Source organism: Enhydra lutris, unplaced genomic scaffold (genome assembly GCF_002288905.1).
Source record: "Enhydra lutris kenyoni isolate GAN:26980312 unplaced genomic scaffold, ASM228890v2 scaffoldscaffold13, whole genome shotgun sequence".
Taxonomy (NCBI): Eukaryota; Metazoa; Chordata; class Mammalia; order Carnivora; family Mustelidae; genus Enhydra; species Enhydra lutris.
This window is the reverse complement of record NW_019154097.1, coordinates 30375515-30392109: the sequence shown is the minus strand read 5'-3', so window position 1 is coordinate 30392109 and position 16595 is coordinate 30375515. Positions and strand designations below refer to the sequence as shown.

Genomic DNA, 16595 nt, shown 5'->3' with positions numbered 1-16595 from the left:
CCAATTTAACTGCTTTTCTTTCTTTTTTTAAATTTATTTGAGAGAGAGAGAGAGAGAGAGAGTGTGTGTGTGTGTGTGTGTGCACAAGGGGGTGGGGGGAGGGCAAAGGGAGAGACTCTCAAGCAGATGCCCCGCTTAGAGTGGAATTAGACCTTGGAGATCAAAGCAGGGCTCCATCCTACAACCCTGAGATCACGACCTGAGCTGAAACCAAGAGTGGGACACTCAACTGACTGAGCCACCCAAGTGCCCCATAACTGCTTTTATTTCTTAAGAAGCAAATATTTAGGGGCATCTGGGTGGGCTCAGTGGTTAAGTGTCTGCCTTCTGCTCAGGTCATGATCCCAGGCTCCCGGGACAGAGCCCCACATCGGGATCCCTGCTCGGCGGGAAGCCTGCTTCTCCCTCTCCCACTCCCTCCTGCCTGTGTTCCCTCTCAAGCTGTGTCACTGTCAAATAAATAAAAATCTTAAAAAAAAAAAAAAGAAAGAAAGAAAGAAATATTTAAGCCAGTTTGAGGAAACAGAATAGTAAGAATGTAAACATACTGCCATCATATTTTGTTCACACCACACTACTCACTCAACTTTCAACTGAATGCCACATTAAAAAGCGTACCTGCATCAGATTAAATCTTGCCACTTCATTAATAGGAGCATCAGAAATTATTCCATACTGTTCTGGATTGACAACTGCAGGACAAATGAAGCAGGCCAAGAGGAGATCAGTACACATTGCCCTGACCTCCCCAACTTCCAGTCTGTCCACACAGGAGAGGGTTTTGTACATCTGTGACACAATCCACCTCAAACTATGTGGAAAGCAGTACGTGTTCTGCTTGAGATAACCAATAAACTTGTTCACCAGAGCCACCAGTTTGGCCTCATTGGAATCCACCATCTCTTGAACCTTTTGCCTGAATCTCTCTGAGCCTTTCTCTCCGAAGAGCTTTTCCTGTTGTAACGGGGAGAACCTATCGATCAGCTTGTTTGGATCCGTCTCCAGGTGGTCTTCATCTTCAACAAGCAGCTGCATGATCGGCTCATGTAAAGTGGCTGTGAGGAAAAGTTTGGCGGAAAACAGTCCTTCAGAAAAAAGTTTAAATAAGATGCTGAAGGCACAGGTTCCTCTCCTCAAAAGTCGCCTGGGGTTGTCACTTTCTTTAAGTTCAAATTCAATCAAGTATCTCAAAACCTGAAGGAGGTAGCTTTCATCTTCTTGCATGATGCAGTTGCCATAAAGGGAGGTAAAAACTGTGTATATAACACCTTGTGTGTTCTCCTGATTCAGTTTCTCCCCAGCAACCAACGAGGAGGCAATAAGACGAGGATTTTCCCTTAATCGACTCAAGAATTCTCCATAAGCAGTCTCCTGAAACCCCAATTGCTTGTATCCATCAACAAACTGTGTATCTTCCAAAATCTTGGCATGTTGGCAACATTCAGCAGGGGAAGCTTCAGCGCTAAAAAATGAGCAAACAAGCAAAACAATAAAAATCAGTAACAATAATACGATACCACTGGAACGTGGAAATGTAGACTGATGATAGTCCTAGTAACGAGACCACTCCCAACTGCTCGAATCTTTCAGCCGACCAGCATCTGAACATGTGAAGAAAGGCGAAAACCAAAAAGTACAAAGGAGGACAAATTCCTCCTAGTTAATCAGCTTCAATAAAAAATATTAAAAAAACCCATTATTCTGATTTCTGTTATGAAAGATCAGTCCTGCTTTTTTTCAGCTTCACATAAATGGAATCATACTTTTCTGCATCTGCCTCGTTTTCTCAAATTTATACCTCACCACCACTTAGAGCTAAAAACTGGTTCCTGAAGCAAAAGAGTAAGATATTAACACAGTGAAAAAGAGGTTTCTAAACGTGAGAGGTAGATATACAGGAAGATATACAGAATCAAAACATGGAAATACACACAGTTGACCCTTGAACAATGTGGGGATTAGGCGCACTGACCTCCCTGTGCAGTGGAAAATCCTTGCATAACTTTTGACTCCCCACTTAACTGCTAATAGACTTCTGTTAACCAGAAGCCTTACATATAATATACTCGATTAACACATATTTCATATAAGTATTATATACAGTATTCTTACAATAAAGTAAGCTAAACAAAAGAAAATATTGTTAAGAAAATCATAAGAGAAAAATACATTTATAGTACTCTATCGAAAAAAATCCATGTATAAGTGGACCCACAGGGTCAAATCAGTGTTTAAGGGCCAACTGTGTATTAAATAATACCGGGAGAAAAGGGGTGCCTGACTCGCTGAACTGGTGTAGCATATGACCCTTGATCTCAGGGTTGTGAGTTTGAGCCCCATGTTGGGTATAGAGATTACTCAAAAAAAATTTTTTAATCTTAATATAATAATAATAATAGAAAAGTAGAGGGGCACCTGGCTGGTTCAGTGGGTAGAGCATGTGACTCTTGATCTCAGGGTCATGAGTTCAAGCCCCACAATGGGTGTGGAGCCTACTTAAAAAAAAACACAAGATAATTTACTCCCAGTAAAATAAAAGGTTATCATACAAAGATACAAAATTAACTGGTGTGGTACAAAATATTAATGCTTAAGTTATAATTCTCTAAAAAAGCCTTAATTAACAGACAAAATAGGCAAAGACTCACCTTAATGTTGATTCAAACTATCTGAAAGCATGCACTTTGTTGGAAATAGATTCATTTATTTATAGTTAGCACAGAAAAAATTAAACGCCTCAAAACCTATTTTTTTTACCTGGTTATGATAAGCCGATCCAAATTAATTCTCTGTTGCTTAGCAATCCATGCTGTACGATACAACTTTTCGGCTGTCTTAAGGACATCTGCATTGAGCCTCTGAATGAGCTGTTTCTCAGAGTTCACATATAAGCGTTCCTGCTTAAGGTGATGGGCCAAGGTGTGAATATCCAGCTTCACCATCTTCAAATGTGGAAAAGGTACAAAGGCCGATCACTAAGAGTAAAAAGGTTTAAAAACTTAGACTGTTTTTCCAAAATCAAAAGGGATAAGAGAATACATTAAGAATTAGGGTACATTTAGTACTATGATTAACTCTAATTTTAAAATAATCTATATATTTTTTGCAGAAGCATTACAGGTTCAGGATAGAAAAACTGGTAAATACAGATAAGGGGGGGGAAAAAAAGCTCCTAGTAAGAAGGCCACTGCTCAAAGACAGCCACAGTAAAAATTTGTGTATTTCCTTCAAGTCTAGTATCTATTTATTAGCACTAGAGTTTCTTTGACTGCTCCCTTTTACACTGCCATCAGTCAACTTAACCTGTTGACTTGATCTTCAAAATACATTTCCAATCTACTTCTCACCATGTCCATCATCCTCTCTCACCCAAACAAAGGTCTATAACCACCACTTCATAACTGATCGCCCTGCTTCCTTTCTTGTACTACTTGAGTCTGTTCTCTACATAGCGTAGAGTACCCTTTAAACTTAAGTTAGATCACCCTATTTCCTTATTAGAAACCATCCAATTTTTAGAATGAAATTACATTTAGAATGAAATCTAAAGGTCCTACATGATCTGCCCCTGGCTACTTCTCCAACCTCATCTCCTACCATTCTACCCTTGCTCACATAGCTCCAGACGCACTGGCTTCCTTGCTTAAGAGGCCAAGCATGCCCCTTCCTCAAAGCTTCCTGCATTTGATGATCCCTCTGTCTGGAAGGCTGTTCCTCCAGGTATCTTTGCATGGCAAGTACCCTTACTTAACTCAGGTCTCTCTGTTCAAATGGCTACTTAGAAAGGCCTTCTTAGGTAACTCCTAAAATAGAAACTATCACTTCCTATTCCCTTTTCTGGCCTTTTTAAAAAGTACTTGCCTCTGTCTAGCATTATACTACAGACACCTACTTGCATGTTCACTATGGTTAGAGTATGGTTCCCCCACTAAAAGGTAAGGGCCACCAGGGAGAAGTATGGCTTCTCTGTTTTATTTACTCACAGCTGCAATTTCAGCACTGAGCAGAGCACCTGGTTCATAGCAAGAATTGAACAAATATTTGCCAAAGGAATGAATGAAGTCACACAAATCTTATTTATCTAGTAGTTAAACAAACTGATAGAAATAGCACACATATTTTAAAGCGTTATTATTTAAGCTATACCTGTGAACCTAGAATGCCTGCCAGACCACACTTTTTTTTTTTTTTTTAAGAGGTCCAACATGATCTGAGCTGAAGGCAAATGCTTAACTGACTGGGCCACCCAGGCACTCCTGTTTTTAGATATTTTTAAACTTTATTTTAATGAATTACTGAAGACTAAGAAAATTTCAGATTTTACCATCTAACCTGAATCTTACTGCTTTCAAAACCACTTTTTTGGGGCACTTGGGTGGTGCTGTCAGTTGATCAGCTGAGCACCCAGCTCTTGGTTTTGGCTCAGATCATGATATCAGGATCATGCGATAGAGCCCCAAGTCAGACTCAGTACTCAGCTCAGAGTCTGCTTGCGACTCCCTCTCCCTCCTCCCAACTGTGCTATCTCTCTCTCTCTCTCTCTCTAAAATAAACATATCTTTTTAAAAAAACAACTTTCTGGGGCGCCTGGGTGGCTCAGTGGGTTAAAGCCTCTGCCTTCGGCTCAGGTCATGATCCCAGGGTCCTGGGATCGAGCCCGGCATCGGGCTGTCTGCTCAGCAGGGAGCCTGCTTCCTCCTCTCTCTCTGCCTGCTTCTCTGTGATCTCCGTCTGTCAAATAAATAAATAAAAATCTTTAAAAAAAAAAAAAAAAAAAACAACTTTCTTACACCTTATCAATTCCCTAGCAAACTATGTCAAGCCTTTATTCCAAATCACCCGTATCATGAAGGCCCTCATACTTCTCTCCTCTCAAAAGATAAAAGTATGGGCGCTTAGGTGGCTCAGCCAATTGAGCATCCAACTCTTGATTTCAGCTCAGGTCATGGGATCAAGCCCCATGACAGGCTCTGTGCTCAGTGTGAGGGTCTGCTCACCCCTCTCCCTCTGCTCCTCCCCATCCCTCTCTCAAGTAAATAAAAAAAATTTTTTTTAAAAAGATGTAAGTATGTCCACTAAAATGATCTGTTAAGTTAATAACAAAACCATGTGGGTACATTAAGAAAAATCGGTGACATACAGACATATATAATCGTATTAATTCAATTCACCGAAAATTCATATATGACTTTATAGACTTCCATGTGGGAACTCTAACATCCTCTAGGGGCCTCTAAGTACACAGACTAAGAACTATAAGTATTACAATTAATGGCAACAATAATGAAATGGGCTCTTAAAGATCTGAATGTTTCATTAATTAGTTCTGTTACTTTGGGCACATAAAGAATATTCTCTGAACCTCAGATTTTTTTCATCCATAAAATACGGACTCCATATCCATATTTATTTTATCCCTGGTACAAGCAATATATTAGGTACTAGGAATAAAAAAAGGGATAAAACCTGTGTATCCTTAAGGACTTTCTAACCTAGCAGAATGAAGCAGACATGCAAGCAAATGACTGTCCAAAAATGTTATGGGAATTATGCTAGAAGACTGTACAATGTAGATGGAGGGGGAAGAGAAGGAACCTGTATGGCACCTAGTCTTAAAAGGCAAGCTGGGGAAGGGGTTGAGAAAATGAGTATTTGCTAGAGATAAAGAAGATGGTGGGTGGGGTACAATTCCAGATATGGGGACTCAACCAAGCAAAGGCACAGAAGTATGTAACAAAGAGTACAATTTAGACAGCTACCCATGGCTTGCTACAGTTTGGGGGATGGTGTCTGTGTGTTCAGTGAGGTGGGGGAAGGGAGGGAATGTACATAATGAGAGATAAGGCTGTAGAGACAGAAGGTACACAGAAGACAGAATTAAGAAACTTGGACCTTATACTGTAGGTGATGGGAAAAGTTTTAAACAGGAAATGAGTAAGATTAAATTTTTATTTGGGAGCATAAACTCTGGCAGCCTTAAGGAAAGGATGAGGAGGTGAGTATGGGACCAGAAGAGAGACTAAAATTGTTGACAGGCAGGAAATGTGGTGGCAATGGAAAGAACAGGACAGGTTTGAGAAATGTTACAAGATAGAAATGTAAGATTTTTTAACAACAAATGAGGGAGGAAAAAAAGGTAAAAGTTTCCAACTCTGGGAATAAGGGTGGGTGTGGTATTAATTCACCACAGTTGAGTACTGTATGGGAAAATACTGAAAATGGTGCCTTTACACACTTCATCTTCATAATATTCCTCTGAGATAAGTGCTCTGCAGCTAAGGAAACTGAGGCTCAGGGATATGAAGTAATTTGCCCAGGACCACACAAGTGAGAGATGACAGAGCCAGTACACCATTATTATTACCCCGATCTCTACAAGAATGACTCACAAATCCTGTGGTTACTTAGGAGAATATCATATTTTTAAGAGACATATGCTCAAGTATGTAGAAGTAGTGTTAGGATCTGCAACTTACTTGTACATGGTTCAGCAAAAAAATGAGACTTTTTTTTTTTTTAATTTTTTATTTATTTATTTGACAGAGAGAGAGATCACAAGTAGGCCGAGAGGCAGGTAGAGAGAGAGAAAGGGAAGCAGGCTCCCCGCCGAGCAGAGAGCCCGATGCGGGGCTCGACCCCAGGACCCGGGGACCACGACCTGAGCCGAAGGCAGAGGCCTAACCCACTGAGCCACCCAGGCGCCCAAAAATGAGACTTTTAAAATGCAGCAAAATGCAAGCAACTGTTGAATCTGGGTGGAGGGTAGACGATAACCATTATACTACCTTTCAATAATTTCAGTTATGTCAGAAATTTTTCATAATGAAAAAAATAGATAAAAATATTTTGGAAGGGACGCCTGGGTGGCTCAGTGGGTTAAAGCCTCTCCCTTCGGCTCCGGTCATGATCCCAGGGTCCTGGGATCGAGCCCAACGTTGGGCTCTCTGCTCAGCGGGGAGCCTGCTTCCCTTCCTCTCTTTCTGCCTGCCTCTCTGCCTGCCTGTGATCTCTGTCTGTCAAATAAATAAATAAGATCTTAAAAAAAATTTTTTTTTTGGAAATTCTCAAACTGTGCCCTTCTTGCTGCTTTACTACAACTTAATTCAACAAACATATTACTGGGCTTGGCTGGAGCCTAGCCAGGTTCCCTAATCTCAAGGAGCTCACAGTCTAATTATAACCGAAATATTGTTCAAGATAGGACATATAAAATGTTTCCAATGACACAGCAAAATATCAATTTATATAATTTAGAAATTAAAACCTTCAAATATAGCTTCGCTTAAAAAAATTAACACGTGAAAGTAATGCTCCACCTAGTCTAAACAAGAATTCACCTTCTAAACCCTTTAATAGTCCCAAACATCTTCAAAAATATTTTGAATAAATCTAGACAAACTTGTTAAGCATTTTTTTCCTTTCATCAAGTTCAGGAATTATATGCTTTAATGCTTTTCTTTCTATAATTAGTCTTGAGTGCTGCCAAAAAAACAGGTAAAAATATACCCCACAAAATAATACTTTTAAACACATGATTATACAGGGATGCCTGGGTGGTTCAGTCAGTTAAGTGTCTTTCTCTCTCTCTCTCTCTCTTTTTTTTAAAGATTTTATTTATTTATTTACTTGACAGAGAGAGAGTGAGAGAGCACAAGCAGGAGGAGCGGCAGAAGGAGAGAGAGAAGCAGGCTCCCCGCTGAGCAGGGAGCCAGGATGCAGGGCTCAGTCCCAGGACCCTGAGATCATGACCTGAGCCGAAGGCAGCAGACGCCCAACTGACTGAGCACCCAGGCGCCCCCAGTATCCGACTCTTGATTTCACCTTAGGTCATGATCTCAGGATTGTGAGATCCAGCCATGTGTCCAGCTCCACGCTGGGTGTGGAACCTGTTTAAAATTCTTACTCTCCCTCTTTCTCTCGCCCTCCCCTAAAAAAAAGTGTCAGTAAACCACTGGGTAAAATCCAAGAGATTAAAAATATAAATTAACTCTGACCTATATTTTCATCCACAGTTTACCTAAATTAAATTCACATTCTAAGTACCATTTTATACATGTAGCACATGCCAAAGTATAATGATATTGTATCTCTATCTAGACTGTAAACACTGAGGGAAAGAATTCAGCTTTGTGTCCTAACATAGCTAATGGCAGGTTAAGAGCTCAAACATGTTAAATGAACTCAATTCAGGTAGCCCCAAGTCTATTGGCTCATACAGTTTGATAAAATAATACCCCCACACAGGGCGCCTGAGTGGCTCTGTGGGTTAAGCCTCTGCCTTCGGCTCAGGTCATGATCTCAGGGTCCTGGGATCAAGCCCCACATTGGGCTCTCTGCTCAGCGGGGAGCCTGCTTCTCCCTCTCTCTCTGCCTGCCTCTCTGCCTATTTGTGATCTCTCTCTCTCTGTCAAATAAATAAATAAAGTCTTTAAAAAATAATAATAATACTCCCACACACAAATAACAGGCACTCCTTAAAAACAACAGTTGGGGACGCCTGGGTGGCTCAGTTGGTTAATCGGCTGCCTTCAGCTCAGGTCACGATCCCAGCGGCATCGAGTCCCACATCAGGCTCCTTGCTCGGCAGGGAACCTGTTTCTCCCTCTGCCTCTGCCTGCCACTCTGTCTGCCCGTGCTCGCTTGCTCTCTCCCCCCTCTTTCTGACAAATGAATAAATAAAATTAAAAATTAAAAAAATAATAAAATAAAATAAAATAAAATAAAAACAACAGTTGGAGAAGAGGGTTTGAAAACATAAAAGGCAAAGTCTATGAAGTTGTTCTGCCCTTCTGAGGCACCATTATAACACAATCATTATAGCTACTGGGAAACTGCTTAAATAAAATGTAGGCGTAATAACTAAAAGTGGGGAAATTTCACCATACTGAACACAACAGCAAAGTACAAACATTTGCAAATAAGTTAGTTTCCTGATAAGTAACAATGACAATATCAATATCGAACTAACACTAACAATACTCACACCAAGCTAACATTTATTTAGAACATTATCATGCCAGGTACTGCTATTTTTTTCCTCACTGAATCCTTATAACCCTATGATGACTGTGCTCATTAACTTCATTTAACAGTTGAGAAAAGTGTTGACATACCTAGCAAGCAGCTACATCAAAATTCACAATGACTCAGTTCTGGTTCCAAAGCAGCCCTTGCTCTCAATCGACTAATCTAAACATTTTGTCAGTCACATCTACCTTAACTTCCAGTTCTGTTAATATCTGACTCCTTAAAGTTCCTTTTATCTACTGGTTTTACAGAACTTCATCTGGCTTCTAGTTACATCTATTTCACCTGAGTTTATGCTCAAATATCATTTAAAATACAGGGGTCTCCAAACCTTACCTCTTACCTGAGCTTAAATTCTTTATTTCCTCTGTTATTTTTTTAAAGATTGTACTTATTTATTTGCTTATTTATTTATTTATTTATTTATTTTGAGAGAGAGCACTAGCAGGGGGAGGGACAGAGGGAGAGAAAAGCAGACTCTGCACTAAGCGTGGAACCTGGCAGGGGGGCTTGATCTCACAACACTGAGATCAAGACCTGAGCCCAAATCAAAAGTTGGATGCTTAACCAACTGAGCCACCCAGGCGCCCGTCCTCTATGATCTTAACATCAAAACAGAATCTCAGAATTGGAAAGGCTGTTAAAAGCTATCTTCTCCAATTTTTTTTTTAAGATTTTATTTATTTATTTGACAGACAGAGATCACAAGTAGGTAGAGAAGCAGGCGGAGAGGGAGGGAGGAAGCAGGTTCCCTGCTGAGCAGAGAGCCCGATGCGGGACTCGATCCCAGGACCCTGGGATCATGACCCGAGCCGAAGGCAGAGGCTTAACCCACTGAGCCACCCAGGTGTCCCTATGGTCTCCAATTTAATTCAAGTCAACAAATATTTTCTGAATGTCTTCCCTGTACCCAAGCACTAACAGTACAGGACAGAACAAAACAGAGACAGCCTCTGTCATTGCAAAGCTTAGTCAACTATGAAGCCAGGAGCAAGTAAACTGTAAATAACTACAAGTATATAAACGTGTGTGTGTACATGGACACACACACACACTTGTGCTCTACTTTTTTCTTTACTTTGAATGAACTGCCTTTCTCAAGGTTAAACCCAATCCTCACTTGTATGCTGATTTCTTCCCTTCACATCTACTTAAGAACATTACTGTAGAGATCCCAACTACCCTATCCCCCTCCCATCCACATTTCTTTCTCTATGGATCATTCTCACCAATAAATAAACATGCTATTATTTTTCATCTTAAAAAAAAAAAATAAAGAAAGAAAACTCTCTATGTCACGTCTTCCCTTCAACTTCCACCTCCATTTCTGTCCCTCCCTTTACAAGAAAATTGTTTGAATGAGGTGTCTATAATCACTGTCTCCAGCTTCTCTCCTCTGATCCCCTCTTGAGCCCAAATCTTGGTTTGGGCCCAGGTTGGGATCTCCGGGTCGTGAGATCGAGCCCCACATCAGGCTACATGCTCAGTGTAGAGTCTGCTCTGCTTGAGTTTCTCTCTTCCTCTCCCTCTGTTCCTCTCCCCTGCTCTCTCTCAAATAAATTTTTAAAAATATATATACAAACAAATAAGCACACTATAATCCAATGATACATTATCATTTCTCCTCTTCTTGACCTAACAGAAGGATCTAACATGGCTGACCACTCTCCTTTAAACGCTTCCTTTGACTTTGGGACATTACACCCTCACAGTGTTCCTCTTGTCTTCTCCACTCAGTCTCAGTCTCATTTGTTACTTTCCACCCATCTCCCTGACTTCAAAACACTGGGGTACCCTACCCTTAAACCCAGTCTTTAGACCTTTCCTTTTCTATCTATACCCAGCACTAGGCGATCTCATTCCATCTCATGGCTTAAGACCATCAAAATGCTGACAGCTCCCAAATTAGTATCTCCAGACTTTACCTTTCCCCTAAATGCCAGATCCAAATTTGCAACTACCCACTCAACAGCTCCTGTGGGTTGTCTAACTGGCATCTAACTTAACATGTCCAAAATTGCACTCATCTCCCTCCACTCCCCCCAAGAAAAACCTCTTTAAATCCCAGGCTTCCCCATCTCAGTCAATGGTAATTCCATCTTTCCAACTGTTTAGGCAAAAAACTTTTTCATCATTCTCGACTTCCTTCTTTTTCTTACACCGATTATCAACTCCTGATGACTCTACCTCCAAAACATATCCAGAATATACCTACTTACCATCGTTTCTATTGTTAATTACCACCCTGGTCCAAAGTACCGTATATCTCACTTGGGATCACTGCAACAGCCTCCTAATTTTGCTTCAGTCCTTGCTCCTATTCTACTCTCAACACAGCAGCCAGAATGACCCTATTAGCCCAAGTCAAATCATATCACGCTTGTGCCAAAAATCCTCCAAAAGCTTCTTTTCTCAGCTCTCCGTGGTCTACCTCCACCTTCCTTACCTCTCTGATCTCACCTCTATAACCAGAAGACCTTATAATTTGCCATTCAAACCAACACACTACTAGGTAGGAGTGAAAGTGGGCACTATTAATAATACGTCATCAAGATAAGAGATGCAAAAAAGGGCATATAATCACTCTTATTATTGGTCCCCCTTTCCTACTGCTCCATCTGTGTTCTCAGACTTGCCAGGTATACTTTCACCTCTGTACCTTCACACTTGCTCTCCACCCAAATCTCTTACTTCCTTTAGGACTTTTTACTCAAGAGTGGTCTTCCTCAAAGACACAAAAAGATGAAAAAGCATTCCATGCTCATGGATCGGAACAATAAACGTTGTTAAATGTCTATACTGCCCAGAGCAACCTATACTTTCAATGCCATCCCGATCAAAATTCCACCAGCATTTTTCAAAGTGCTGGAACAAATAATCCTAAAATTTGTTTGGAATTGGAAAAGACCCCAAATTGCTAAGGAAATATTGAAAAAGAAAAACAAAGCTGGGGGCATCACGTTGCCTGATTTCAAGCTTTACTACAAAGCTGTGATCACCAAGACAGCATGGTACTGGCACAAAAACAGACACATGGACCAGTGGAACAGAGTCCAGATATGGACCTGCAACTCAACTAATTTTCGACAAAGCAGGAAAAAATAATCCAGTGGAAAAAACTGGACATAGAAGAATGAAACTTGATCATTCTCTTACACCATTCACAAAGATAAATGGATAAAAGACCTCAACATGAGGCAGGAATCTATCGAAATCCTAGAGGAGAACATAGGCAGTAACCTCTTTGACATCAGCCACAATTTCTTTCAAGACACGTCTTCAAAGGCAAAGGAAACTAAAGTGAAAACCAACTTTTGGGACTTCATCAAAATAAAAACCTTCTGCACAGAAAAGGAAACAGTCAACAAAACAAAGAGGTAACCCACGGAATGGGAGAAGATATTCACAAATGACACTGCAGACAAATGGCTGATATCCAAGATCTATAAAGAACTCCTCAAACTCAACACTCAAAAAACAGATAATTACATCAAAAAATGGGGAGAAGACATGAACAGACATTTCTCCATAGAAGACATACAAATGGCTAACAGATGCATGAAAAAATGTTCATCATCACTAGCCATCAGGGAGATTCAAATCAAAATCACACTGAGATACCACCTTACACCCGTTAGAATGGCCAAAATTAACAAGACAGGAAACAATAAGTGTTGGAGAGGATATGGAGAAAGGGGAACCCTCTTACACGGTTGGTGGGAATGCAAGTTGGTGCAGCCACTTTGGAAAAGTGTGGAGATTCCTTAAGAAATTAAAAATAGAGCTACCCTATGACCCTGCAATTGCACTACTGGGTATTTACCCCAAAGATACCGAGGTAGTGAAAAAAAGGGCCATATGAACCCCAATGTTCATAGCAACAATGGCCACAGTCGCCAAATTGTGGAAAGATCCAAGATGCCCTTCAACTGACAAATGGATAAAGAAGTTATGATGCATATATACAATGGAATATTAGGTCTCCATCAGAAAGGATGAATACCCAACTTTTGTATCAACACGGATGGGACTGGAGGAGATTATGCTAAGTGAAATAAATCAAGCAGAGAAAGTCAATTATCTTAAGATTTCACTTGTGGAGCATAAGGAGTGACATGGAGGACATTCGAAGAAGGAGGAAAAGTGAATTGGGGGAAACTGGAAGGGGAGATGAGGCATGAGAGACTGTGGACTCTGAGAGACAAGCTGAGGGTACTGGAAGGGAAGAGGGGTGGGGGGATGGGTGACCCTGGTGGTGGGTATTAAGGAAGGCATGGAGCACTGGGTGTGGTGCATAAACAAAGAATCTTGGAACACTGAAAAAAATAAAATTAAAAAAATAAAAAAGTGGTCGTCTTCAATGAGGTCTTTCTTGGACACGTTATCTAAAATGTCAGCCCCTACCCTGTCACACATTCATATTCCCTCTCCACAGAAAGAGGTATTTTTGCCCAATTTGTTCCCTGACAAATCTGCACTGACTAGAACAAAACCTGTCAAATCACAAGCATTCAGTCCATATTTGGTAAATAAATATATGAATGAATAAGAGGTATTTCAGTAACATACTCTAGTTAGAGATTTCATAACCAGAGTAGATATAACATAGGAAGAACAGGAATACAGTCTTTGGTGGATGAGAAAAGAAGAGGTGAACAGCATGAAATCATCATTAAATGTTAACTAAAATAACCACACAATACTGAAAACTTTAACAATAATACCTGGAAGGTTCAGGAAAGACTTAAAGGAAAAACAAAGGTGTTCAAACTCTTCATTTATTCCTTACTTCCCAGAAGACAGTTTTCAAACTCCTTAGCCTAATATTCAAGGACCAATCTTGCCTTAACCCACACTTCTACTCCTATCTCACACAATTTTCCTATATAAAATCGCTTGTTCCAGCTAAAACCGTCTTTTCATTTTTATTTTTAATTCACCTTCATAGTATTATTTTTTTTAAGATTTTATTTATTTATTTGACAGAAAAAGAGAGTGAGAGAGCACAAGCAGGAAGAGCAACAGAGAGGGAGGAGAAGCAGGATCCCCGCTGAGCAAGGAACCTGATGTGGGACTCCATCCCAGACCCCGAGATCATGACCTGAGCCAAAGGCAGCTGTTTAACCAAATGAGCCACCCAGGCGCCCTAGTATTATATTCATTGTTATTTACATCAGACCTCATCTTAATTACTTACTTACTTGTTCTAATTTCCAAAGCCTGGCTCAATAAAACCTTCCTTCCCAACCATATAGTACGGCCCCAGTGATAAATTCCAACTCTGAACTCTTAAAGCACTGCTTATCCATACTACTAATTTGAAACTTTTTTTGTTTTCATCTTTGATGTCTGTATCCTGTCTTTCCAGCAAAAATGACAGGTCCCCTAAAGGCTGAGAGTATCTTTTAGATGGATGTAACCCTATCCCCGAATACCACGGGCACACAGAGAAGCGCTCATATATATTTGGTAACTGCATTGTCACAAGGTGCTCTGCAAAAGAGAACATAAGTAAAATAAAAGACTTTACATTAATATTAGGCACTAACATATCTAACAATAACAGAATTTTTTCCTGAAATTTGCAAGCATTTTCCAAGGGAGATCATTTCTTTTTGTAGTCAAAAATTAGACTCTGAAAATCTGTAACTTCAGTTTCACTTACCACATTTTCTACAAAAATAAAATTCATTATAAACCATGCACATTAAATCAAATGTTAAGCTTTTCAACTCATGTTATGAAAACATATCAGTGAGAGAACAGTGGGAAGATTTTAGTTGCAGGAGTAAAGCACAATGGGTTTCTGTGTCTATGGTATAGAGCTGGGCCTGGCAGACTGTAACTATAGCTTATGGCCCAAATTCAGCGAGGGGCCTGATTCTATAAAGTTTTATTGGAACACAGCCATGCCTATTGGTTTGTGTATAATCTATGGCTGTTTTCATGCTACAACGGCAGAGCTAAATAGTTGCCTGAGTCTTCCAGAGTCCATATGGCCCCCAAAGCCTAAAATAGTTACTATCTGGCCCTTTACAGAAGCAGTTTGCCAATTCCTGATAAGAAGCATACCTAATCCGATGCAGAGCATGGAGAGGAAGAACAGCCTGAAATGTGTGACCTAGGAAATATGCTCTAAGGAGGATACACATATTACAAATGCTAGCAACTATGCCTGAATGAGCTCTTATGACTCAAGAGAAGGACTCTATACTAGGGAAAAGATGATTTCAAATGTTTTATGGAATGAGAATCATGTTTCATGTTTTTTCTCTGTTGAAAATTTCTAATTAAAGGGATCCCAAGATAATGATAGGTATCTAATGGTTCTATACTTTAACAGCTAGACTTCAAGTAAATAAATTAATCTAATAAATCCAGGAATAACTTTGTGAGACAGTCCATATTACACGAGAGAAGACCACCTGCTACTTTCTCATTTTAGAGACTACATCAAACAACATAGCAAAAAGGATACCAAAACTGGGGTCAGAAGATCTGAGGCATTTAAGGCTGGGCTTTGACACCTACTGTCAGTGTTACCTATTGGTAACTTAGTCACTTCACCTAAGTTTCTGTTTCCTCATCTCCAAAACTGGAGTGTCCTTGACCCTCTCATATGCTAACTTGTATAGTTCATATGAGGTGACTGGAAAGTGTAAATGACTACACAGTATAAGACGTTGTTCTTCTTGTCAATTACAAGGTGATGTCTATCATTTCGAAGGGACACAGCTCCATGTCCATCGCATAAGAGAACTGACCAAAATGAACCTCTCCATGAAACTAAGTGGGAAGCATTAAAGTCTTAACTAAACAGGTTAGACTACTTGCTAAGACTGTAGAAACTACACTTGTAAAAGGCTTATTAAAAGTGAAACTAAAGGCCAACAATCTTCAGCCTAAGAGCATTTTTAGCAACATAAATTCCACACACAAGTGTGGCTTTAAAATTTGAGAACAAAGCATGCTTTGCAAATATGTTAATGTGCCTAATTTAAAATGATCTGATTAAAAATTACAGAGGTAATGACAACTAAATATAATATAGGATCCTAGAACAGAAAGAGGACATCAGGTGAAAACCAAGGAAATCTAAATAACATGAGCTTTAGTTAACAATGATGTGTCAACAGTGGTTCACTAATTGTAACAAATATACCATGTTAATGTAAGATGTTAGTATTAAGGGCAACTTGGTGCTGGGTATATATAGGAACTCCTTGTGTTATCCTCTCAATTTTTCTGTAAATCTTAACCTGTTCTAAAAATAAATTATAATTAAAATAATTATAAAGTATAATTAAAAAAAATTACACAAGTAATACACTTCAAAGTCCAAGAATTCAATTTAGCAACTTTTTTTCAGTTTAAAAAAAGTATACTAACTTGAGAAAACGTTTGAACACAGTAATTTATCACAATCTTCAACAACCACCATCTAGAAAAAGGATTACCAGCTATCATATGATGTTCCAGAATCGGTTAACAGCTGGTAACACATTATAGTGTTCATTTTTTTTAAGATTTTATTTTTAAGTAATCTTTACACCCAGCGTGTGGCTTGA

General features: G+C 39.7%; 1 protein-coding gene across 1 annotated transcript in view; it reads right to left on the bottom strand.

The window, feature by feature from the left end:
- Positions 1–582: 582 nt before the first annotated feature.
- Positions 583–16595, bottom strand: part of LOC111145459 (GTPase-activating protein and VPS9 domain-containing protein 1-like) — a 34889-nt gene continuing 18876 nt past the window's right edge. Inside the window, exons 2-3 of the mRNA XM_022500357.1 lie at positions 2758–2975; positions 583–1462 (exon numbers count right to left, since the gene is read on the bottom strand). Of these exons, the coding sequence (XP_022356065.1) occupies positions 583–1462; positions 2758–2942 (1065 nt within the window). The 5' untranslated portion in view covers positions 2943–2975. The remainder of the gene's footprint in view (positions 1463–2757; positions 2976–16595) is intronic.